This window comes from Bison bison, unplaced genomic scaffold, assembly GCF_000754665.1.
Source record: "Bison bison bison isolate TAMUID 2011002044 unplaced genomic scaffold, Bison_UMD1.0 scf7180017864166, whole genome shotgun sequence".
Taxonomy (NCBI): domain Eukaryota; kingdom Metazoa; phylum Chordata; class Mammalia; order Artiodactyla; family Bovidae; genus Bison; species Bison bison.
This window is the reverse complement of record NW_011494738.1, coordinates 177,195-198,183: the sequence shown is the minus strand read 5'-3', so window position 1 is coordinate 198,183 and position 20,989 is coordinate 177,195. Positions and strand designations below refer to the sequence as shown.

Sequence of the window (20,989 nt, the reverse complement as noted above, 5' to 3'; positions counted from 1 at the left end):
AGCACCTGCAGAAACCCAGGGCGGAGGGCAGCCCGGAACATTCCAAGCACGGGAGTGCCAGCCCCGAGCATCTGCAGAAAGCTAGGGCCTCCGGGACCCCAGATCACCCCAAAGCTCTCAAAGGCCCCAGCCCTGAGCACCACAAACCCTTGTGCAAGGGCAGTCCAGAACAGCAGAGGCACCCACACGCAGGGAACAGCCCGGAAACGCTGCCCAAGCACGTGCTGAGCGGGAGCCCCGAACACTTCCAGAAGCACAGGCCCGGCGGCAGCCCCGAGCACACCAGGCACAGCGGAGGGAGCCCCGAGCATCTGCAGAAACACGCCCTCGGTGGGAGCCTGGAGCACCTCCCCAGGGTCAGGGGCACCAGCCCCGAGCACCTCAAACAGCATTTCGGAGGGAGCCCTGATCACAAACACGTGGGTGGAGGCGGCGGCGGCAGCGGCAGCAGCAGCAGGGAGGGCACCCTCCGAAGGCAGGCGCAAGAAGATGCGTCAGCCCATCACCGGAATGTCTACAGTGGCATGAACGGTGGGTCAGTACGTGCTGCGGAGCTGGGGCAACTCTGTAGACAGTTAAGATGATGAAAGGCTTGCCAGCCACGTAAGAAAGTGCAGGTGCCAGCAGTCGCTGGCCTGGAGGTGTGTGGGGAAGGGCAGCATATATTTGCCCCCAAATTATGATGCGTGTTACTCCCCCTCCATTTGTCCTCGTTTTATGCATTTATCAGGTAGCCTGGAGAATGCTGGGGAGGAGGGGGCAGGGGAAGGAGAGGAAAACAATAATTCTGTGGGACCCTGAGTGGTTAGGGTGAGATGTCGGTCATTGAAGATAAAAATAGAACCAATCTAAGATTTCTGTATCTTGAACATTTTCCTAGTTGTGTATAGTTTCCTACCGGGCTCTGCTGAAACAGGTGACCAAAGCTTTTTGAATCCAGTTAACAGCTTTTATGTGCAGGAAGAAATAAGTATTTATTATGAAAAACAATAACACTAAAAAAGAACTAGGGCATCCTTAAATGGCTTGAAACTGGGTTGCCAGGCGCCTGTAAACATGCCTTACTTTACCTTGAGAATGTTTTGCACTGTGTTGGGGACTTTAACAGGAATCTGTGACTTTTCTTTCCATCTGGAGTGCATCAAATGATTTCCTTCCCAGTTCAGTCAAAACCCACCCGATCCTCTCACCAAAGTCCCTCAAAACATATTCTGAGTAGCATGCTCTTTTACATTGTGAGTCGTCTTTCTGGTTATTTAAATGTTCCTTTAAAATGTACAGATGTGTTTGGACATTCTTTTGCTTTCCAAAGCATAACAGCCACTACATTTGCTGAAGCACCCCTAAACCTGACTCCAAACCTTTTGGAAGAGGTTTAATTTTCTGCATCTTGGTTCTGAAACCACTTTGAACTCTAGAGAAAATAGTTTTCTGTTTAAAAAAAAAATCCTCACAGTTCTTTTATGTTACATGTGGCTGAGTTAGAACTAAAATGACAGGTTTTGTGGAGTTTTTGCATCCAAAAAATTTCAGTATCTGAGGTTTTTCACTTTATTTGAAAGCTGCCCCAGAGTCTGTGTGCAGTCAGCTCTGAGCAGTGGTCGAGGGCACTCATTTTAGCAATGACACAAGGGGGTAAATTTTCAATATTATACTTGGGGATTTACCTGTTGGATTTCATTTCATCCTAATCTCATAGTGCTGAAGATTGACTCCTGAAGCTTGGCTTCTAATACATTCAATATTTTAAGCACAGATTTGGAACTGGAAAGAGCAGGAAAGGGCGGATGCCGTTGCTTTCTCAGTTGTGTGTGCTGGGAGGTGGAAGCCAGGAGAAGCCAGTTCACTGCTGCGTCGAGGCCACTGCCTGGCTGGCGGGGGCTTTTCCTTTGCTGATGCGCCCTCCCTTGCACTTGCTCTTTCCTGGGGAGGTGCAGGAGTGCCCTGATTGCAGGGCAGCCTCAGCTGTGTAGTTCTCACAAGCGATGAAATTCTTTTAAGAAGATATTTTGGTTGTGTTGCTATCACAGGATGTATATATCACCAGCCATGAAACTTGACTTTGGGGGTAATGGGTTAATGGGAAGGTAAAGTTGATGACTTCCATTTCTTGATTATTTTTTAACTAGCATGACAAGTAAATGTGCACACTATTTTGAGGAAATTTTGTATCTTGAACCCAAATAAAGATTACTTAAGGGCGGGTGGTTCACTTACAAAACAATTCTTCTTGCAAAAGAAATTATTTAAATAAAGAACTTCTCTAATTAATGTACGATTTAACTTACCAGAAGAGATTTTAGGTGCAGTTTTTAAGCAATTTGTGCTAAGTAAGGTCTGTCTCTAGATTGAGAGGACATTACATCATGGAATCTTATTGCCTGAGTTCAGACAAATTTCACAGGAAAATTATTTAAAAAAATTTATTTTAATTTAGTTAAAAATTTGATGTAACATAGATGTAGTCTTTAGAATGAAACCATAGCTTGTTTACTTCAGGTTTTCTCTTTCAAAAGTGACAAATATTCTGACAGTTGATATCCTCACCAAAGTGTATTTGTAGTCCATTTGCATTGCATTTTTATTTCAATAATTAATTGGAAAATGAAGAGGCACGATGAGATGTTTATGGATCATCAGCCTGGAAACTTGGGCACTGGTAGCCTGTGTTTATCCTGCTGTTGCAAATTAATTTTTTATATGGATGGTAAGACATGACTTTTCAAATTTTTAAATCCCCACACACTTTGGTTGAATTACTGGTTTATAAACAGATAGGAATCAAGAGCGAGGTAAATCCCAAATTGCAAATTTGCTGAGTCATTTACAGAGCCCTTCAGTGTGGGGTTGGAGTGATGGGTGTTTTGGATGAGCACTTAAATGTTTTTGCTTGAACACAAAGCAGGTGAAAGTTGTGAGGGAGTCATCTTGTGTGATTTGGCAGGTGTAGCAGCATTCCCGACTTACGGGTCTACCGGTAAGCCATCCCTAGTTGTGACGATCATATCTCCAGATGGCTGTCAAATGTTCCTGGGGTAGCAAGATGGCAAAATTGCCCCTGGTTCAAAATCACTGCTTTCGAGCAGTGTTTTTCAGTTTGGCTGCTGGTTAAAATCACTGGGCTGACTTTGTAAAAACACTGGTGCATGGACTCCACGTTCTGATGAACATTGATTTGTTCTGGCACTGTCCTGTGGGCACATTATAAAAAAGAACCGTTCAGGTGATTCTAATAAGCAGACCAGGTGGAAGCCCCTAGCCAAGGTGCGTGGTTGTTGGATAAGATAGGTTGGTGTGAGTGAAGCTCTTAAACACCTAGGCAGCCTGGGAAGAAGGAAGTTCTTTCCTTTGCTGAACTCCAGAACTGAGAGGACTGATCACAGCAGCTACCGAAAACCTGCACCCCTCACAACCCCAGCCCAAGGCTATCTTTGGGGGTATGGGTTGAAAATTTGAGTTTTTGGTGGGTGGGATTATTAGGTTAGTTTGGGGAAGTTCTGACATACGAATCATTTAAGGCTACTTTTTAAAGCCTTCAAATCAAGATAAAGAAGCATGGGGGTTTCTAACTTATTTCCAGTGGCTGCTTACGGTGCTTGTATATCACGTGGCATCTGCCATCCTAATGGCTTTTTCCCACAAGAGAACCCCGCATTTCAGATCTCTCAGTTTATAGGTTTTACCTTGAGTTTTAAGATTGCTTCTAATTCTCTGTTGAGGTTACTAATGAGTAGATGAAAGATGCTGATAACACAAAAATGGCTTTGTTAGGAATGAGATAACCTGTGTGTGGAAGAGCACAGCAGGGTTTCTCTGAACAAGGTTGACTGTGAGTTCAATAGTGGTACATTACAGCATGACTGATCGCTCTCATCCATCTTTTATTTTTGCTTAGAAAAAGTCAGACCATCACTTATGAATGCATTGGACAATAGAAATTGACTGTCTCTTGGGAGAAAAATGTCAGCAGTTACAGAAATACTACAGAACTGATTTTTAACTGAGGTTCTCTGAGTATAATTTCTATTGTGTGAGCTGACACAGAGATGGTTAAAGACATGGATAATAGTTTTTAATCTTCAAGCTTCAGTATGGTAATTTGGTAGCCTTATATACACTTTGATAGGTTATCAATTTTAAGACATTTTGAAAAATGTAATTGATTATACTCTACCTGTTTATTCAAAGCACGTTGCATTTATCATAAGAATAAATTTGATTTAATGACATCAGTCAGTTCAATTCAATTGCTCAGTCATGTCTGACTCTTTGCGACCCCATGGACGATAGCACGCCAAGCCTCCCTGCCCATCACCAAATCCCAGAGTCCACCCAAACCCATGTCCATCGAGTTGGTGATGCCATCCAACCATCTCATCCTCTGTTGTCCCCTTCTCCTCCTGCCCTCAATCTTTCCCAGCATCAGGGTCTTTTCCAATGAGGCAGCTCTTTGCATCAGGTGGCGAAAGTATTGGAGTTTCAGCTTCAGCATCAGTCCTTCCAATGAACACCCAGGACTGATCTCCTTTAGGATGGACTGGTTGGATCTCCTTGTAGTCCAAGGGATTCTCAAGAGTCTTCTCCAACACCACAGTTGAAAAGCATTAATTCTTTGGCATTCAGCTTTCTTTATAGTCCAACTCTCACATCCATACATGACTACTGGAAAAACCATAGCTTTGACTAGACAGACCTTTGTTGGCAAAGTAATGTCTCTGCTTTTTAATACGCTATGTTGGTCATAACTTTCCTTCCAAGGAGTAAGTGTCTTTTAGTTTCATGGCTGCAATCACCATCTGCAGTGATTTTGGAGCCCAGAAAAATAAAGTCTGACACTGTTTCCACTGTTTCCCCCATCTATTTCCCATAAAGTGATGGGACCAGATGCCATGATCTTCGTTTTCTGAATGTTGAGCTTTAAGCCAACTTTTTCACTCTCCACTTTCACTTTCATCAAGAGGCTTTTTAGTTCCTCTTCACTTTCTTCCATAAGGGTGGCGTCATCTGCATATCTGAGGTTATTGATATTTCTCCCGGCAATCTTGATTCTAGCTTGTGCTTCATCCAGCCCAGCATTTCTCATGATGTATTCTGCATATAAGTTAAATAAACAGGGTAACAGTATACAGCCTTGATGTACTCCTTTTCCTATTTGGAACCAGTCTGTTGTTCCATGTCCAGTTCTAACCGTTGCTTCCTGACCTGCATACAAATTTCTCAAGAGGCAGATCAGGTGGTCTGGTATTCCCATCTCTTTCAGAATTTTCCACAGTTTATTGTGATCCACACAGTCAAAGGCTTTGGCATAGTCAATAAAGCAGAAATAGATGTTTTTCTGGAACTCTCTTGCTGTTTCCATGATCCAGCGGATGTTAGCAATTTGATCTCTGGTTCCTCTGCCTTTTCTAAAACCAGCTTGAACATCAGGAAGTTCACGGTTCACGTATTGAAGAAGCCTGACTTGGAGAATTTTGAGCATTACTTTACTAGCATGTGAAATGAGTGCAATTGTGTGGTAGTTTGAGCATTCTTTGGCATTGCCTTTCTTTGGGATTGGAATGAAAACTGACCTTTTCCAGTCCTGTGGCCACTGCTAAGTTTTCCATATTTGCTGGCATATTGAGTGCAGCACTTTCACGGTGTCGTCTTTCAGGATTTGAAATAGATCAACTGGAATTCCATCACCTCCACTAGCTTTGTTCGTAGTGATGCTTCCTAAGGCCCACTTGACTTCACATTCCAGGATGTCTGGCTCTAGGTGAGTGATCACACCATCGTGATTATCTGGGTTGTGAAGCTCTTTTTGGTACTGGTCTTCTGTGTATTCTTGCCATCTCTTCTTAATATCTTCTGCTTCTGTTAGGTCCATACCATTTCTGTCCTTTATCGAGCCCATCTTTGCATGAAATGTTCCCTTGGTATCTCTAATTTTCTTGAAGAGCTCTCTAGTCTTTCCCATTTTATTGTGTTCCTTTATTTCTTTGTATTGATCGCTGAGGAAGGCTTTCTTATCCTTGCTATTCTTTGGAACTCTGCATTCAGATGCTTATATCTTTCCTTTTCTCCTTTGCTTTTCACTTCCCCGGCTTTTCACAGCTATTTGTAAGGCCTCCTCAGACAGCCATTTTGCTTTTTAGTATTTCTTTTTCTTGGGGATGGTCTTGATTTCTGTCTCCTGTATAATGTCACAAACCTCCATTCATAGTTCATCAGGCACTCTGTCTATCAGATCTAGCCCCTTAAATCTGTTTCTCACTTCCACGGTATAGTCATAAGGGATTTGATTTCGGTCATACCTGAATGGTCTAGTGTTTTCTCCACTGTCTTCAATTTAAGTCTGAACTTGGCAATAAGGAGTTCATGATCTGAGCCACAGTCAGCTCCTGGTCTTGTTTTTGCTGACTGTATAGAGCTTCTCTATCTTTGGCTGCAAAGAATAAATCAGTCTGATTTCCGTGTTGACCATCTGGTGATGTCCATGTGTAAAGTCTTCTCTTGTGTGGTTGGAAGAGGGTGTTTGCTATGACCAGTGCATTCTCTTGGCAAAACTCCTATTAGTCTTTGCCCTGCTTCATTCCTTATTCCAAGGCCAAATTTGCCTATTACTCCAGGTGTTTCTTGACTTCCTACTTTTGCATTCCAGTCCCCTATAATGAAAAGGACATCTTTTTTGGGTGTTAGTTCTATTTAATGACATAGAATGCTTAATATTGGAAATATAGTTTAAGATATTGCAAAATATCTGCGGGGCAAACTATTATTGGAAAACCTAGATGGCTTACAGAGGTAATTTCTAGTAGAATGTAAGGTTTTCAGCTGCACTGGCAATAATAGCACAAAGCTATAAACATTCTTGAAATCTTGGGGACCATTTTAATCTTCTAAAGAGATTATCTATATCATCTATATGCTCTATATGTATGTGTGTGTATATATATATATATTTCAGTAACTTTAATATTATGTCTAAATAATGCCAGCCATTCAGCTGATTGATTCTGTTTAGCATACATCTTCAAATGCATTTGGGTTCAGTCACGTAAGCTATGAAGCTGAAGACAAATTACTTTCAGCTGATCATGGTCGTGCTCTTTAGACCTAGTTGAAATCAATTAAACATTTGTAGTTTGGGGTCCATGGCAACTTTTCAGAAGATATGCACAGTAGGAAAATACCCTTGAGTTAGTAATGCTTTTATCTTTTTAAATGAAATGATTCAGAAAAAGCCTAACTTACAACAAAATTACGGTGACTATTCCATTTCATCTGAGAAGTCATTTTCACAAGTGTCAAATGAATAAGACAGAATGATTGCTGTAAGGCTCTACATTTACTCATAGTAATGATAGATTATTCTGGAGACGTCATTGTGGGGATCATATTAGTTAAGCTCCACTGCTCAAAAGTAAGAATGTGAAGGCAAACCTTGCAAAAACTGAAAAAAAAAAGTTTTGCTTGTATAGTACCACTGGGCTAGTGTGTGCTGAAGTCTCCTGGAGGAGGGCGTGAGAACCCACTCCAGTATTCTTGCCTGGAGAATCTCATGGACTGAGGAGCCTGTGTGTCTCCAGAGGTGGCTACAGTCCATAAGGTTGAAGAGTTGGGCATGCCTGAAGCGACTTAGCATGTACACACGTGCTGAAGTCTATGGCCCTAGACTCTGAAATTACTCGTTTTAGCCACTTCTGATATTTAGAAACTCTGAAGCTAGATAGAGCTGTGGGTCCCTATGTTAGATGGCTCATTTTTATTTGTTTTCCAATATCTACTTTTAATAGATTTTCAGTCACTCTAGTACCAGCATGGTGTCAGCAGTATTCCTTGTTGCCCTTACCTGGCCTGATTTTAACTCATGTCCTTGCTGTTTCTAAATTCTGCTCTGCTCTAATGGTTTTCATACCTTGGGAAAATGGATAACCACACTGATTAGAAAGAACTGTGTTGAAAACAAGAGTAAGTGACCTTGAAGTATCCTTCTGTGAGTAAAGTGCATGGGCTTTAGTGCATGATCCATGTGTTATGCATTTATCAGTTATTTGGGCTGAAAAAGTAAGTTTTTGCTTGTTTTCTGGGTCTTGACTGTGTTTCAGATAATAGTGTTTCTGTAATACAGGGGTGCCCCTACCCTTCAAAAATTTGCTCTATTGAAGACCTACCTTAGTACCTGTTTTCGCTAACCTAAAGAAATCTAAAGAGGATATTCAATTTTATGGAAAAGTGAAAAGCAAAAATGGCTTTCAGGGTTGGTTTGGCAGTGAGCCTCTGGAGACCCAGTGGACACCCCAGTGGTGAGGGCGGCACCCCCAAGCTCCTTCCCCAGGAAGCACACTCAGCGTCAGGCCTCCGTAGCTTTGCACTGTGCCTGTGAGCATCCGTGCTTTACCTCAATTTGCTTTGTGCATCTGTTAGCAAGCTGTGTCTGAGGTAATTGCTGCTTCACTTTTCGCCATTTCAGCTTACAAACAGTTTCATAGGAACGCTCATTTTTTTTCTGATAGCAGGAGAACCTGTTAGCAACTCAGCAATTTTTGCTCCTTGGGTACTACAGAACAACCAGGTTGCTCTTAATACTACTTTAATGCATAGTGTTTATGACAAGCTTTGTGAACATTTGAAGAAAAACACTTATTTTGAACTCGATCCTGGGAAATATTAAAAGTTTCATTTTATGAAATGGGCTGATTCTTCAAGAGTTCTAGGAAATTTGTGATTCAACATCAAGAGTAGACCATGGGACACTTGAGAAATCAGATGTGTGAAATCTCAGCTCTAATTTCTGTCTCTAATCTGCAAGAGAGTGAGGTTCAAGTTACTGCTGCTCCTGACATAAATTGCCTTCTCTTTTAGAGTGCCATTTGAGAGTTTCCAATAGAAAGAGTGGCTGCTCTTTCAGAGAGTGGAGATCCTTGAGCAGCAGAGTGGCAGAAGAGGTGTTTAGAGAGGAGAAAAGAGCAGAAGAATAGCAGCTTGTTTCATTGTCCTTATAAAGGCAATGCTGGTTTGTCCTCCTTAAGGAAGAACAATGGCCAAGTTATTCACACCATTGAGTTGTTTACAGTCTTCATGTGCCAAAGAGTTAAATGTATTGCAGCGCTAACATACTTGAATCATTATGGAAGGGTGCACAAAGTCTTGGGAGTTCATCTTGGCCCTGGTTTGAAATTAGGCACACATTCAATTATAAATAGATGAAAGTATGGGGAGTGATATTTTTTAGTTTTTTCCTTCTTCAGATCCTTAGTTTTGTAGGCCTCCCATGGGCTTTTCTATAAGACGGTATATGTAAAAGAGAAAGCTTGGGTTTGATGATTGCTCTAAGTTTCTGTTTCAGTTATTTGCTTTTCTCTCTCTCGTGTGCACACTACATTGAGTGTTCTTATATGCACTTTTCATCAAACATTAAATGCTTTGTATTTGAAAATACTGAATGACTCCTTCCATTTTCAGCTACATAAAGGAAAGTAACTACTTAAATTTAAAAATCTCACAGGCAAGATAATTATATCACCATTTTTGCTTGCTGCTGTGGTTGAGGGATAGAATGTTTTGGTTACCTTTCGATGACCAAAATTTTGAAGATGGTTTCTGATTCCTGAGTTGGTTTCTCTAGTCAGACATGTTCATTGCTATGTTAAACTCAGAATTTTGTCTTCTAGTCTTGATTATAAAGGAAACTGAAAGGCTCTCTCATCTTTCTTCCAATTATTGAGGGGGGCATCTTTTGGCTTTTAGGGGTGACCCCGATCTGGCTGATGTGCAGCTGCAGCTTCCTGAGTGTCCATAAATGCCTCTTGTTTTAGAAATGTTAAGTGTGAATTGCATTTGGGAGCATAGATACATGTGTTCGTACGTATTTATTTTATTTGGTTAATTGAGAATGTCTATTTCTCTGCTAAACAATTAGGACACTATCTGATAACACTTGGAGCTGTAAGTTCAGTTCAGTTGCTCAGTCATGTCCGACACTTTGCAACCCCATGGACTGCGGCACACTACCAGTCTTCCCTGTCCATCACCAACTTCCGGAGCTTGCTCAAACTCATGTCCATCAAGTCCATTGAGCTCCCACTTGATGGAGCTGTAAAGTCCTCTCCATTTCATGCATTTCTGATTGAGAAAATTGACTTTCAGAGATGTTCAGTGAGTTGTTCAAGGCCAATTGCCAGTTAGTAGAGAACTAGAATCCTGTTGACTCCAGGGCAAAGCATCACTTTTATAAAGATATTTAATCCTCCAGACTTTGAAGGTGCTTGATGTAGGGGTAGTGTTAACAAAGATGCTAAATAGAATAGGAAACCAGTCTTCCTGTATTCCTGTTGGAAATTCCAGAAAACCAGCGAATTGCAATGATGAGTGAGACAGGGTGGATGTCAGTAGACTTGGGCCTAGAGAAGTTACAGAGGAGACCTGGAGATGCAGGAGGGGAGCTGGGATCACTTGCCTTTGATTCAGTTAAATGGGGTGAACTGTTCACAGCTGGGTGAACACGTCTTGAAATGCATCCCTAGTAGAAGGAATATTCCTGCTCTTTGCTTGAGAGACCAACGGCCTTCTTGCTCTTCTTCCTCACACATGGACTTATCCCATCCCAGGACCACATTCCTCCAGATCAATAGTCTTGTGAAAATGGGCTGACGTTAGTCCTGTCCTCACACATCTGATTGTCTTCACAGCCAAAGGGCTTTGTTTGGAGAAGTGTCAGCTTCTGGACCACAAGAAACAGAAGGAAAGACCAGGAGCAAGGGGTTAGACCAGATGGCAACACCAACTGCTCTCAAGGAATTGTGTTTTTAATAACTCTGCTTACTGCAAACAAAACTAATTAAGCCTGTTTTTCTGATTTATGCTACTGTCGGCAGAAGTAAAGTACACTTTCATTACACTTTTGGTGTCATTTAAAAGGTCAGGATACCTGAGTTGCAAATTTCTGTTCCAAGCAGCCTGGTCTGTTGAACTACTCTTGAGAATTCAAATGAACTATGCTTGTTAATTCAGCATCTCTTCAATTTTTCCTAAACAGCAAGTGCCAGTTCACCTGTTCACCTACACAGTGTGATTTAACCCTGACAGACAAGTCACTTAGTCGTATCTGTAGGTGATGGATTCCTAGTGACTCACAGGAAAGTGATGTAAAAGTCAACTTACAGGAAAGAAGGGGACAGAATGAAATTACTGGACAAAGGCTGAGTGAGGGGGTGCCTTGAGGAATGTCGAAAGATCTACCTATTTGGTGGTGCCCCTTGTTGCTGATGGGCAGCAGTCTTATGTGATAGGCAAGGTCAGCTGCCTCAGTGTTACAGGACCCAACCAGAACTGACCTGGTTATGGAGCTGTATGGGAGGGAAGGGGGACTGGCTGAATTTAGCTGTTTATTGTATATAGAGGGCACTTTGGAAGAGAATACATTTACAATTATGATCAATTAGAGGTCTAGAAATAAACGTTATTCATGTGGTTTGTCATGAATAGCTTCCTCATTGTAGTGATTTTCATGAGAAACTGTTAGGAATCAAGAAACAGGCTTGAAAATTGCTTGATTTTGTAGTTTCCCTTTAGCTCTTAAACGGAGAGCAATACGTAGTCCTTCTTACTCTTACACTACATGCCATATGGTTTTCACCCTAAACTACTTTTGACTTTTTCCTGTTGCAATCTCAAAATTGTCTACTTGGGTTTTATTGGCCTAGCACATAAATCTATCTGTGATGGAAACATTGTTCTTGCTAGAGTCTGACTAGCCATGTATACAGTAGGCATTTATTTAAAAAAGAGCGCTAGGTTACTACTATTATACCTATTCACAAAACATAGCTAGGCATTTTTACATTTGTAGGTATAGGTGGAATTTCACATTTTAAAGGAATATGTAGATCAGTTCAGTTCAGTCTCACAGTTGTGTCAGACTCTTTGCGACCCCATGGACTGCAGCATGCCAGGCCTCCATGTCCATCACCAACTCCCGGAGTTTACCCAAACTCATGTCCATTGAGTCGGTGATGCCATCCAACCATCTCATCCTCTGTCGTCCCCTTCTCCTGCCTTCAATCTTTCCCAGCATCAGGGTCTTTTCAAATGAGTCAGTTCTTCCCATCAGGTGGCCAAAGTATTGGAGTTTCAACTTCAGCATCAGTCCTTCCAATGAATATTCAGAACTGGATTTCCTTTAGGATGGACTGGTTGGATCTCCTTTCTGTCCAAGGGAATCTCAAGAGTCTTCTCCAACACCACAGTTCAAAACCGTCAGTTCTTCGGTGCTCAGCTTCTTTATACTCCAACTCTCACATCGATATATGACTACTGGAAAAATCATAGCTTTGACTAGATTGACCTTTTTTGGCAAAGTAATGTCTCTGCTTTTTAAAATGCTGTCTAGGTCAGTCATAACTCTTCTACCAAGGAGCAAGCGTCTTTTAATTTCATGGCTATAGTCACCATCTGCAGTGATTTTTGGAGCCCCCCAAAATAAAGTCTGTCACTGTTTCCACTGTTTCCCCATTTATTTGCCAGGAAGTGATGGGACCAGATGCCATGACCTTCGTTTTCTGAATGTTGAGCTTTAAGCCAACTTTTTCACTCTCCTCTTTCGTTTTCATCAAGAGGCTCTTTAGTTCTTTGCTTTCTGTTGTAAGGGTGGTGTCATCTGCATATCTGAGATTATTGATATTTCTCCTGGCAATCTTGATTCCAGCTTGTATTTCATCCAGCCCAGCATTTCTCACGGTGTACTCTGCATAGAAGTTAAGTAAGCAGGGTGACAGTATATAGCCTTGACCTACACCTTTCCCAATTTGGAACCAGTCTGTTGTTCCATGTCCAGTTCTAAATTGCTTCTTGGCCTGCATACAGATTTCTCAGGAGGCAGCTCAGGTGGTCTGGTATGCCCATCTCTTTCAGAATTTTCTACAGTTTATTGTGATCCACACAGTCAAAGGCTTTGGCATAATCAATAAAGCAGAAACAGATGTTTTTCTGGAACTCTCTTGCTTTTTCGATGATCCGTCGGATGTTGGCAATTTGATCTCTGGTTCCTCTGGCCTTCCTAAAACCAGCTTGAACAGTTCATGTACTGTTGAAGGCTGGCTTGGAGAATTTTGAGCATTACTTTACCTGCAATTGTGCAGTAGTTTGAGCATTCTTTGGCATTGCCTTTCTTTGGGATTGGAATGAAAACTGACCTATTCCAATCCTGTGGCCAATGCTGCGTTTTCCAAATTTGCTGACATAGAATGCAGCACTTTCACATCATCATCTTTTAGGATTTGAAATAGCTCAACTGGAATTCCATCACATCTACTAGCTTTGTTTGTAGTGATGCTTCCTAAGGTTCACTTGACTTCAGGTTCCAGGATGTCTGGCTCTAGGTGTGTGATCACACCATCGTGATTATCTGGGTCGTGAAGATCTCTTTTGATAGTTCTTCTGTGTATTCTTGCCACCTCTTCTTAATATCTTCTGCTTCTGTTAGATCCATACCATTTCTGTCCTTTATTGTGCCCATCTTTGCATGAAAAGTTCCCTTGGTATCTCTAAGTTTCTTGAAGAGATCTCTATTCTATTAACCTTTGCCCTGCTTCATTCTGTATTCCTAGACCAAATTTGCCTGTCACTCTGGATATCTCTTGACTTCCTACTTTTGCATTCCAGTCCCCTATAATGAAAAGAACATCTTTTTTGAGTGTTAGTTCTAGAAGGTCTTGTAGGTCTTCATAGAACCTTTCAACTTCAGCTTCTTTAGGATTACTGGTTGGGGCATAGACTTGGATTACTGTGATATTGAATGGTTTGCCTTGGAAATGAACAGAGATCATTATGTTTTTTAGATTGCATCCAAGTACTGCATTTTGAACTCTTCTGTTGACTATGATGTCTACTCCATTTCTTCTAAGGGATTCTTGCCCACAGTAGTAGATATAACGGTCATCTGAGTTGAATTCACCCATTCCAGCCCATTGTAGTTTGCTCTTGCCATCTCCTGTTTGTCCAATTTGCCTTGATTCATGAACCTAACATATTGGCCAGTAGCATATTGGGCACAACTGACCTGGGGGGTTCATCTTTCAGTGTCCTATCTTTTTGCCTTTTCATACTGTTCATGGGGTTCTCAAGGCATGAATACTGAAGTGGTTTGCCATTCCCTTCTCCAGAGGACCACGTTTTGTCAGATCTCTCCACTATGACCCGTCCGTCTTGGGTGCCCCTAGACGGCATAACATGTAGTTTCATTGAGTTAGACAAGGCTGTGGTCCATGTGATTAGATTCGTTAGTTTTCTGTGATTGTGGTTTTCAGTTTGTCTGCCCTCTGATGGAGAAGGATAAGAGGCTTACGGAAGCTTCCTGATGGGAGAGACTGACTGAGGGGGAGACTGGGTCTTGTTCTGATGGGCGGGGCCATGCACAGTATATCTTTAATCCAAATTTCTGCTGAAGGGCAGGGCTGTGTTCCCTCCCTGTTATTTGATCTGAGGCCAAACTATGGTGGAGGTAATGAAAATAATGGTGACATCCTTCAAAAGGTCCCATGGACACACTTGGTACCCTCAGTGTCCCCAACCCTGCAGCAGGCCACTGCCGACCCATGCCACCGCTGGAGACTCCTGGACACTCATGGGCAAGTCTGGGTCAGTCTCTTGTGGGGTCACTGCCCCTTTCTCCTGGGTCCTGCTGCACACAAGGTTCTGTTTGTGCCCTTCCAGAGTCTGTTTCCTCAGTCCTGTGTAAATTCTGGAGGCTCTATGGTGGGGTTAATGGTGACCTCCTCCAAGAGGGCTTATGCCATACCCAGATTTGCTCCACCCAGAGCCCCTGTCCCTGCCCCTGGAGCAGTCCACTGCTGACCCATACCTCTCAGGAGAAACTCAAACACAGTTCTGTCTTAGTCTCTGTGGGGTCTCTGGGTCCCGGTGTGCACAAGGTATGTTTGAGACCTCTGATTGTCTCTTGCAGGTATGGGGTTTGATTCCAAATGTGATTTTGCCCCTCCTACTGTCTTGCTGGGGCTTCTCCTTGCCCTTGGACATGGGGTATCTCCTCAAAGTTGCTCCAGTGCCAAGCAGCCACTGCTCCTGTGCCTACTGTCTTGCTGGGGCTTCTCTGCCCTTGGATGTGGGGTATCTCCTCACAGTTGCTCCAGCACCATGTGGCTCCAGCCATCCTTAAATTGGCATATGGCACACCAGCTTTAGGAGAAGGCAATGGCACCCCACTCCAGTACTCTTGCCTGGAAAATCCCATGGATGGAGGAGCCTGGCAGGCTGCAGTCCATGGGGTCACTAAGAGTCGGACACAACTGAGCAGCTACACTTTCACTTTTCACTTTCATGCATTGGAGAAGGAAATAGCAACCCATTCCAGTGTTCTTGCCTGGAAAATCCCAGGGACGGTGGAGCCTGATGGGCTGCTATCTATGGGGTCGCACAGAGTCGGACACGACTGAAGTGACTTAGCAGCAGCACACTACCTTTATAACTTAAAAACAATGAAGCAGTCTTATAAACTTCCTTTAAGTGATATTTATTTAAAACGTATTTCAAAACAGTTAAAAATTATTACATTTTTTCATTAAGTTAAAGTGTGATACCCTAACCTCATAAAAGGAGATTTGGGTATACAACTGGCTTTGCCACTTTCAACATCATACTTTGCTGTATGACCTTTAGCACACTCACTTCAGTGGGCAAGATAATTTATCTCTCAGATAAGGGGCTTGGAATACATTTTTTCTAAGTCAATAGTCTCAGAATTTGGATTTTATAGATGTGTAAAACCTGAGAATAAACCAAGAATTGCCAACTTTCTATGTTTGTTAGGTAAGAACTACTGTGAAACAATCATCTATTAACACCATCTGTCACAAAAGATCATTTGAACATTTAGAAACAAAAGATACTATTTACTAAAGTATAGTTTTTTCCCCTCACATTGTACTGATATATCTCTACATCTCTACTAACCCTTTTTTGGGGATAGTAACAACATATAGCCTGGCTTTCAGATTCCGCGATGCAGTGTGAAGTGCATGTCAAGTGCCCAGCATGTTTGTGGACTTTATTTTTATCTCAGTCATCATAGAAAATCTAGTTTTAACAGCTTGACATATTGATAAACACAGAACCCACAATGTTGATTTCACTTAGGCAGAGTCTAGGTGAACTGATGGAAACCAGGAAGTACAGCCAATGTACCACTTCCAGCTTCTTGCTCCTCCTCTTACAAGGACGGGAAGACTGGAGACGCATTGAGGGCCTGCCCAGCTTGGACTGGGGGCTCCTCTCTCTGTGTGTGAGCCCACCTGCTTTTTCCAGAGTTTGTGCAGCTGGGTCTGGGCTCCTCACAGAGCAGTGAAGATGTTACCCTTAAGGGCTTCTGTGCTCAGTGGAAGGTTCACTGTGTATGGCACCACCTGAGAACTGTGGCACTAGATCCTGCCCTGCGTCTCTGTGCCTTGTCAGGAACTTGTTGGGTTTGCAGCATTCACCCAGCGATGTCCAAACAGACCCACTCCCCTTTGGCATGGCGACAGTAATGATTGAGTAACTCATGGGTGAACAGGGAGCTCTAGAGGCTATAGTGGAGGTGTCTTGGGATTTGTAGCATCCTGGAGTCTGATGTAAGATTTTTTCTCTTCGGGTGGTCTCAGATGGTAGACTGCAAATGGGTTGGCCATGGGTGAAAAGTGCATTCTGGGTCAAGATTCTTATTTCCCTGTTGCTTAGTGGGACAGTGCTCTGGAAAATCTGAGTGGAGGAATTTACTTTCTGCTCCTTTGTAGACCAGATTTTCTCAAATCTCTTGGCCACCTTTGTACCAAATTGGAGAGGATGGTTTAATCAACTCAAGATCGAAAGAGAATAAGCCAGTCGTGATGCAGTGTCACCATACTGTTCATATTTTTGTTATGTCCCATCCAGCCAGATGTTGGTCACCTTTTCCTGGAACCTTGGGGTGAAAGAGGAGCCATTCTTTCCATTATTTAGCACTTTAATCCTGTAACTTCACAGCTGGAGCTTGGACTGCTTTGGAGGGAGACTCTTCGATGAAACTGAGTGGGTACCATGAACTGAAGGGAAAGGCAAAGTTTCATTGTAAAGCTTTCCTTGGTTTATCAGCCAGGCACATGTTCTAAGCAGTATCGGGGTAACAGATTTATTACAACAATTAAAGGCTAATCACAGCATGTCCTAAGATAAACAACATAGCCAAACAAACATAAATGACAGTTGGAAGAAGCACGAGCTGGTAAAAGACTCAAGGCTGTGGGTGGTAGCAGAAAGCCAAACTCTGCTCATGTTTCACTTGCTTTGTATAAGTATCTCCACTGTCTCATGTGTAGATGAGAGATGATTGAAAATGACACATGTAGAAAGTGAAAGTGAAGTTGCTCATTCGTGTTGGACTCTTTGCAACCCCATGTACTGTAGCCTGCCAGGCTCCTCCATCCTTGGAATTTTCCAGGCAAGAATACTGGTGTGGTTGCTGTTTCCTTCTCCATGGGATCTTCTCTACCCGGGGATCGAAGCTGGGTCTCCCACACTATAGGCAGACTCTTTACTGTCTGAGGACACGGGTATAAACACATGTATTCGACAAGTGTTTGTATGCTCTGTGTGGGTACAGGCTGGTGATACATCCTCTATGAGGGGGAGCAGAAGAGTGAGCCACAGGCCCTTCATACTAGGAATTAGCTGTCCACCTTGTCCATGGGAGGAGGTGTGTGATATGAGCCAAGAGGACAGAGTGAACTCGGTGCTGTGGGCCTCTGTGAGCCTGAGTGCTGTTCACATTCTGTAACATCAGTGCTGGCCGCTTACGGAGCCCTGTTTTCAGGCTGGGTCTTGGGAGAAGTCGAATTTTGATTCACTGGCAGGCGGGTTGAGGATGTCTGGAAAACGCAATGTGAATCAGAAATGCGCAAACGGTATTAAGGAACCACGAGGGTGGGAGCAGGTCTGTGCTGGAGGTCTTTGTTAGGTTGCGGCAAGTGATGCTGCAAAGTGGGTACAGGCTAGATTACAAGAGGGTATTGCTTTCCAATATTGTTTCCTAGTAGACATTAACGTCTCATACTAGGAGGAAGGTAAAACGTTTTCCATTGTTGGGACCTTTTGATTAAATGAAATGGACCAGAAAAGCTAGTTTATTAGCATTAAAAAAAATCCCTTGTTAGGATTTTTATAACTCAGTTTAATTTCTTTGTTTCTTTTCTTTAGGATTCCTGAAGGAAAAAAATTTTACAGTGATCAGTGCCTGAGGGCTTTATGTACCCAAATTTATGCTACCATTTAATCCTCTTCCGTTAGTTTTTCTAGCAAAGGCTATGCTGAGTTACAGTTCTTTTTTAGTGGGCAAGTTTTACAATGAGGGTCATCCGCTAAGAAAACCCATCTTCTGACTAGTATCTTTTCAGTCAGTAATAAAGATGTGGTAAGGTTTTGAGGAAAATATAGCCTCATTCTCCAGAAGGCAGACATACACTGCTAGGTACAAATCAATAAATTAATTCTGTTAAAACAATAAAGTGAGAAAAATATTCTTGGAACTTTTTGACCTTTGGGTTGGTGTAATGTAAAATTAACCTAATTTAGCCTTTATGTTTCATTCATTCTGATGTCTCTCATATACGGGCCAAATGTACTGTTTTGACCTCAGTTTAGCCCTTGTTGCTGTATATTCAGTCTCAGATGGTTTTTAAAGTGTTCCACTGAGCCCTGGCAGGGGTGGGAGGAGCCAGACTCTGCCACCCGCTGCAGATGACCACAGGTGCCCTTCATCTGGGGCAGCCCTGCATTTAACTGGCTTGTTCACACTTCTGCTTAAGCTTCTGTGGAACAAAGGTGACTTTTTACAAAGTTTGAAAACCCATGATCTAACCCAGAGAGGCCAACAGAAGCAACATTTGGATGCATGAGCTGGGTTTCTGCACCAGAGAATAGCTGGTCCCAGATGACACCATTTCTTGATTCTTCTTGTCGCTGAGGGTGTGAACTTGGTCTCAGCTGTGATGATAGGCATGTTATGAAAACACACATTCAGGTTAATTTATAGGCCTGGGGACTGTCTTTTTCAGAGGTAGGCGTTTAAATTAGTGCATCTTCAAAAACCTTCACCTTCAGGGTCTCCTCCTTTAGTCTCCACCATCTGTTCTTTATTTTGTGATGCCCTCTGGGGCTGGAGAAGAAACAAAATGTACATTCTTTGAAGGAAACCAAGCTTTTGTTAACCTCTGCAGGGAGCTGCTGAGGTGTGTGCTGGTCATTTTGAGTGATATTCATAGTAGTGACAAACTTTTCTAGAGAAATGTAACTTAATGTTTATCCTTGAATCTACCAACAAATAACTTTTTTCTGTTGGAGCCTTCCCTTTTCCTCTCTGTTTTGTGGAACTACTTGGGCAGAATTTATGTTTTCTTAGCTTAATTAGATAAATGTGATCTTTATTGTTACATCAGTAGGTTGCCATTTGAAAAGGTCATGTTTGAGTTTTAGGGTCATTTAATGGCCTCATTGACTCAATTCTGAGTTCTGACCAGAAGATCTATTTATTGAAAAGCCAGCTTTTATTCAGGATACTAAATTATATTAGCTCAGAAAGAAAAGATAAATTGGTAATTTTATCTATAAAATGAGGTTTTGTTCTACATCTCTGCCCTTTCTCTTATACACACATACTCTCTCTCACAAACACACCTAATTTTGTACCACCACCAAGGTGTTAAAACTCACTAAGGATACAGTTCATTGCAGCAGAGCATTTTGAAGCAGTGGTGTTTATTACAGCAACACAGGAGCCTCTGCTTTACTGTAGTCAGGGCTTCTAGAATACTGGGTTCAGGTAAATCAAAAAGAGCCTGGATTGATGAATGGAAGCTTAGAATTTATTGGGCCCATGGTGAACCACTTGCCGTGGGGTCAAGAAGTGCCTTGAACCCAGCTTGTGTCAGAGAAACTTTCATAGTGACTTGACAGGCTTCAGTATAATAATTTCCAGCTTCTACCTCATTCTCCTCTTCCAGACTCACCCAGTACGTGGTTAAAGGGAGGTAGGGGAGGACAGAGCATCATCAGGAGAGCTGGCAGTGGGAATGTTCCTCCTGTCTCCTTGTAAACTCTTGGCACGTTCTGGTCTCCAGAATCCTTTCATAACTACCAAAGAAACCAGAATTTCCTTCTGTACCCTGTATGGAACCTCAGAAATCCTTGGTTATAATGCTCTGCTGCAATGAACTGTATCCTTAGTGATAGACAGAGAGGAGGCAGCAGGCATTCTTCACCATCACAAGAACTTCCTGTGCGTGTATGCCTGGGGTCTAAATCAGGCAGAAAGGAAAGGAAGGAAGGAATCCTTTGGCCGTGGTGTCAGTGTCTGGCCATTCTGAGCCATATTTCTCTGATCAGATGGAAGAATGGTGGCAGATTTGAATTTGCTGTCAGAGTTCATATTCAAGTTGTCTTTCATATTTGGTCTTGATGTGATAATTTCTATCACAGCTTCCTTCTACAGATGGCTGTGGTACAGTGATTTCAAAGAAAGTAAACAGAATGCTAATTTGTTGAATGCAACCTATTTGAAAGTAAACATTCTTATGGATTCTCATGTGCCTCCTTCTCTCTGCTTCTTATAAAGAAAATTAAGCAAAATCCTAGTCACAAAAAGATTAATTTAGGCCTGGGTGATATTTGGTGAAACTCAGAGATACAAATGGGCTTCTCTGGTGGCTCAGCTGGTAAAGAATCTGCCTGCATTGTGGGAGGCCTGGGTACAAATAGAGTCTGTTTTTTTTTCCCCCCAGAAGTCAATGTTGACTCATATACAAAATTTCCTATTTCATAGTTTAAATGAAAGTGGCCTTTTTTTGGTTGTCTATTTAATACTTTCATTTTTGGCAAAGGTTTTATTCTGTATTGGGCTGTAATGAACTAGCTGTACTACTAGGTCACCATCAGAGATAGAAACTTGGGAGAATTTGTCATTTCTGTTTTAGAGACTTAATAA

General features: G+C 42.3%; 1 protein-coding gene across 1 annotated transcript in view; it reads left to right on the top strand.

The window, feature by feature from the left end:
• CCDC85A (coiled-coil domain containing 85A) overlaps positions 1 to 20,989 on the top strand; it is a 179,140-nt gene that overhangs the window by 14,428 nt on the left and 143,723 nt on the right. The window contains exon 5 of the mRNA XM_010841694.1: positions 2 to 531. Within this exon, the coding sequence (XP_010839996.1) occupies positions 2 to 531 (530 nt within the window). The remainder of the gene's footprint in view (position 1; positions 532 to 20,989) is intronic.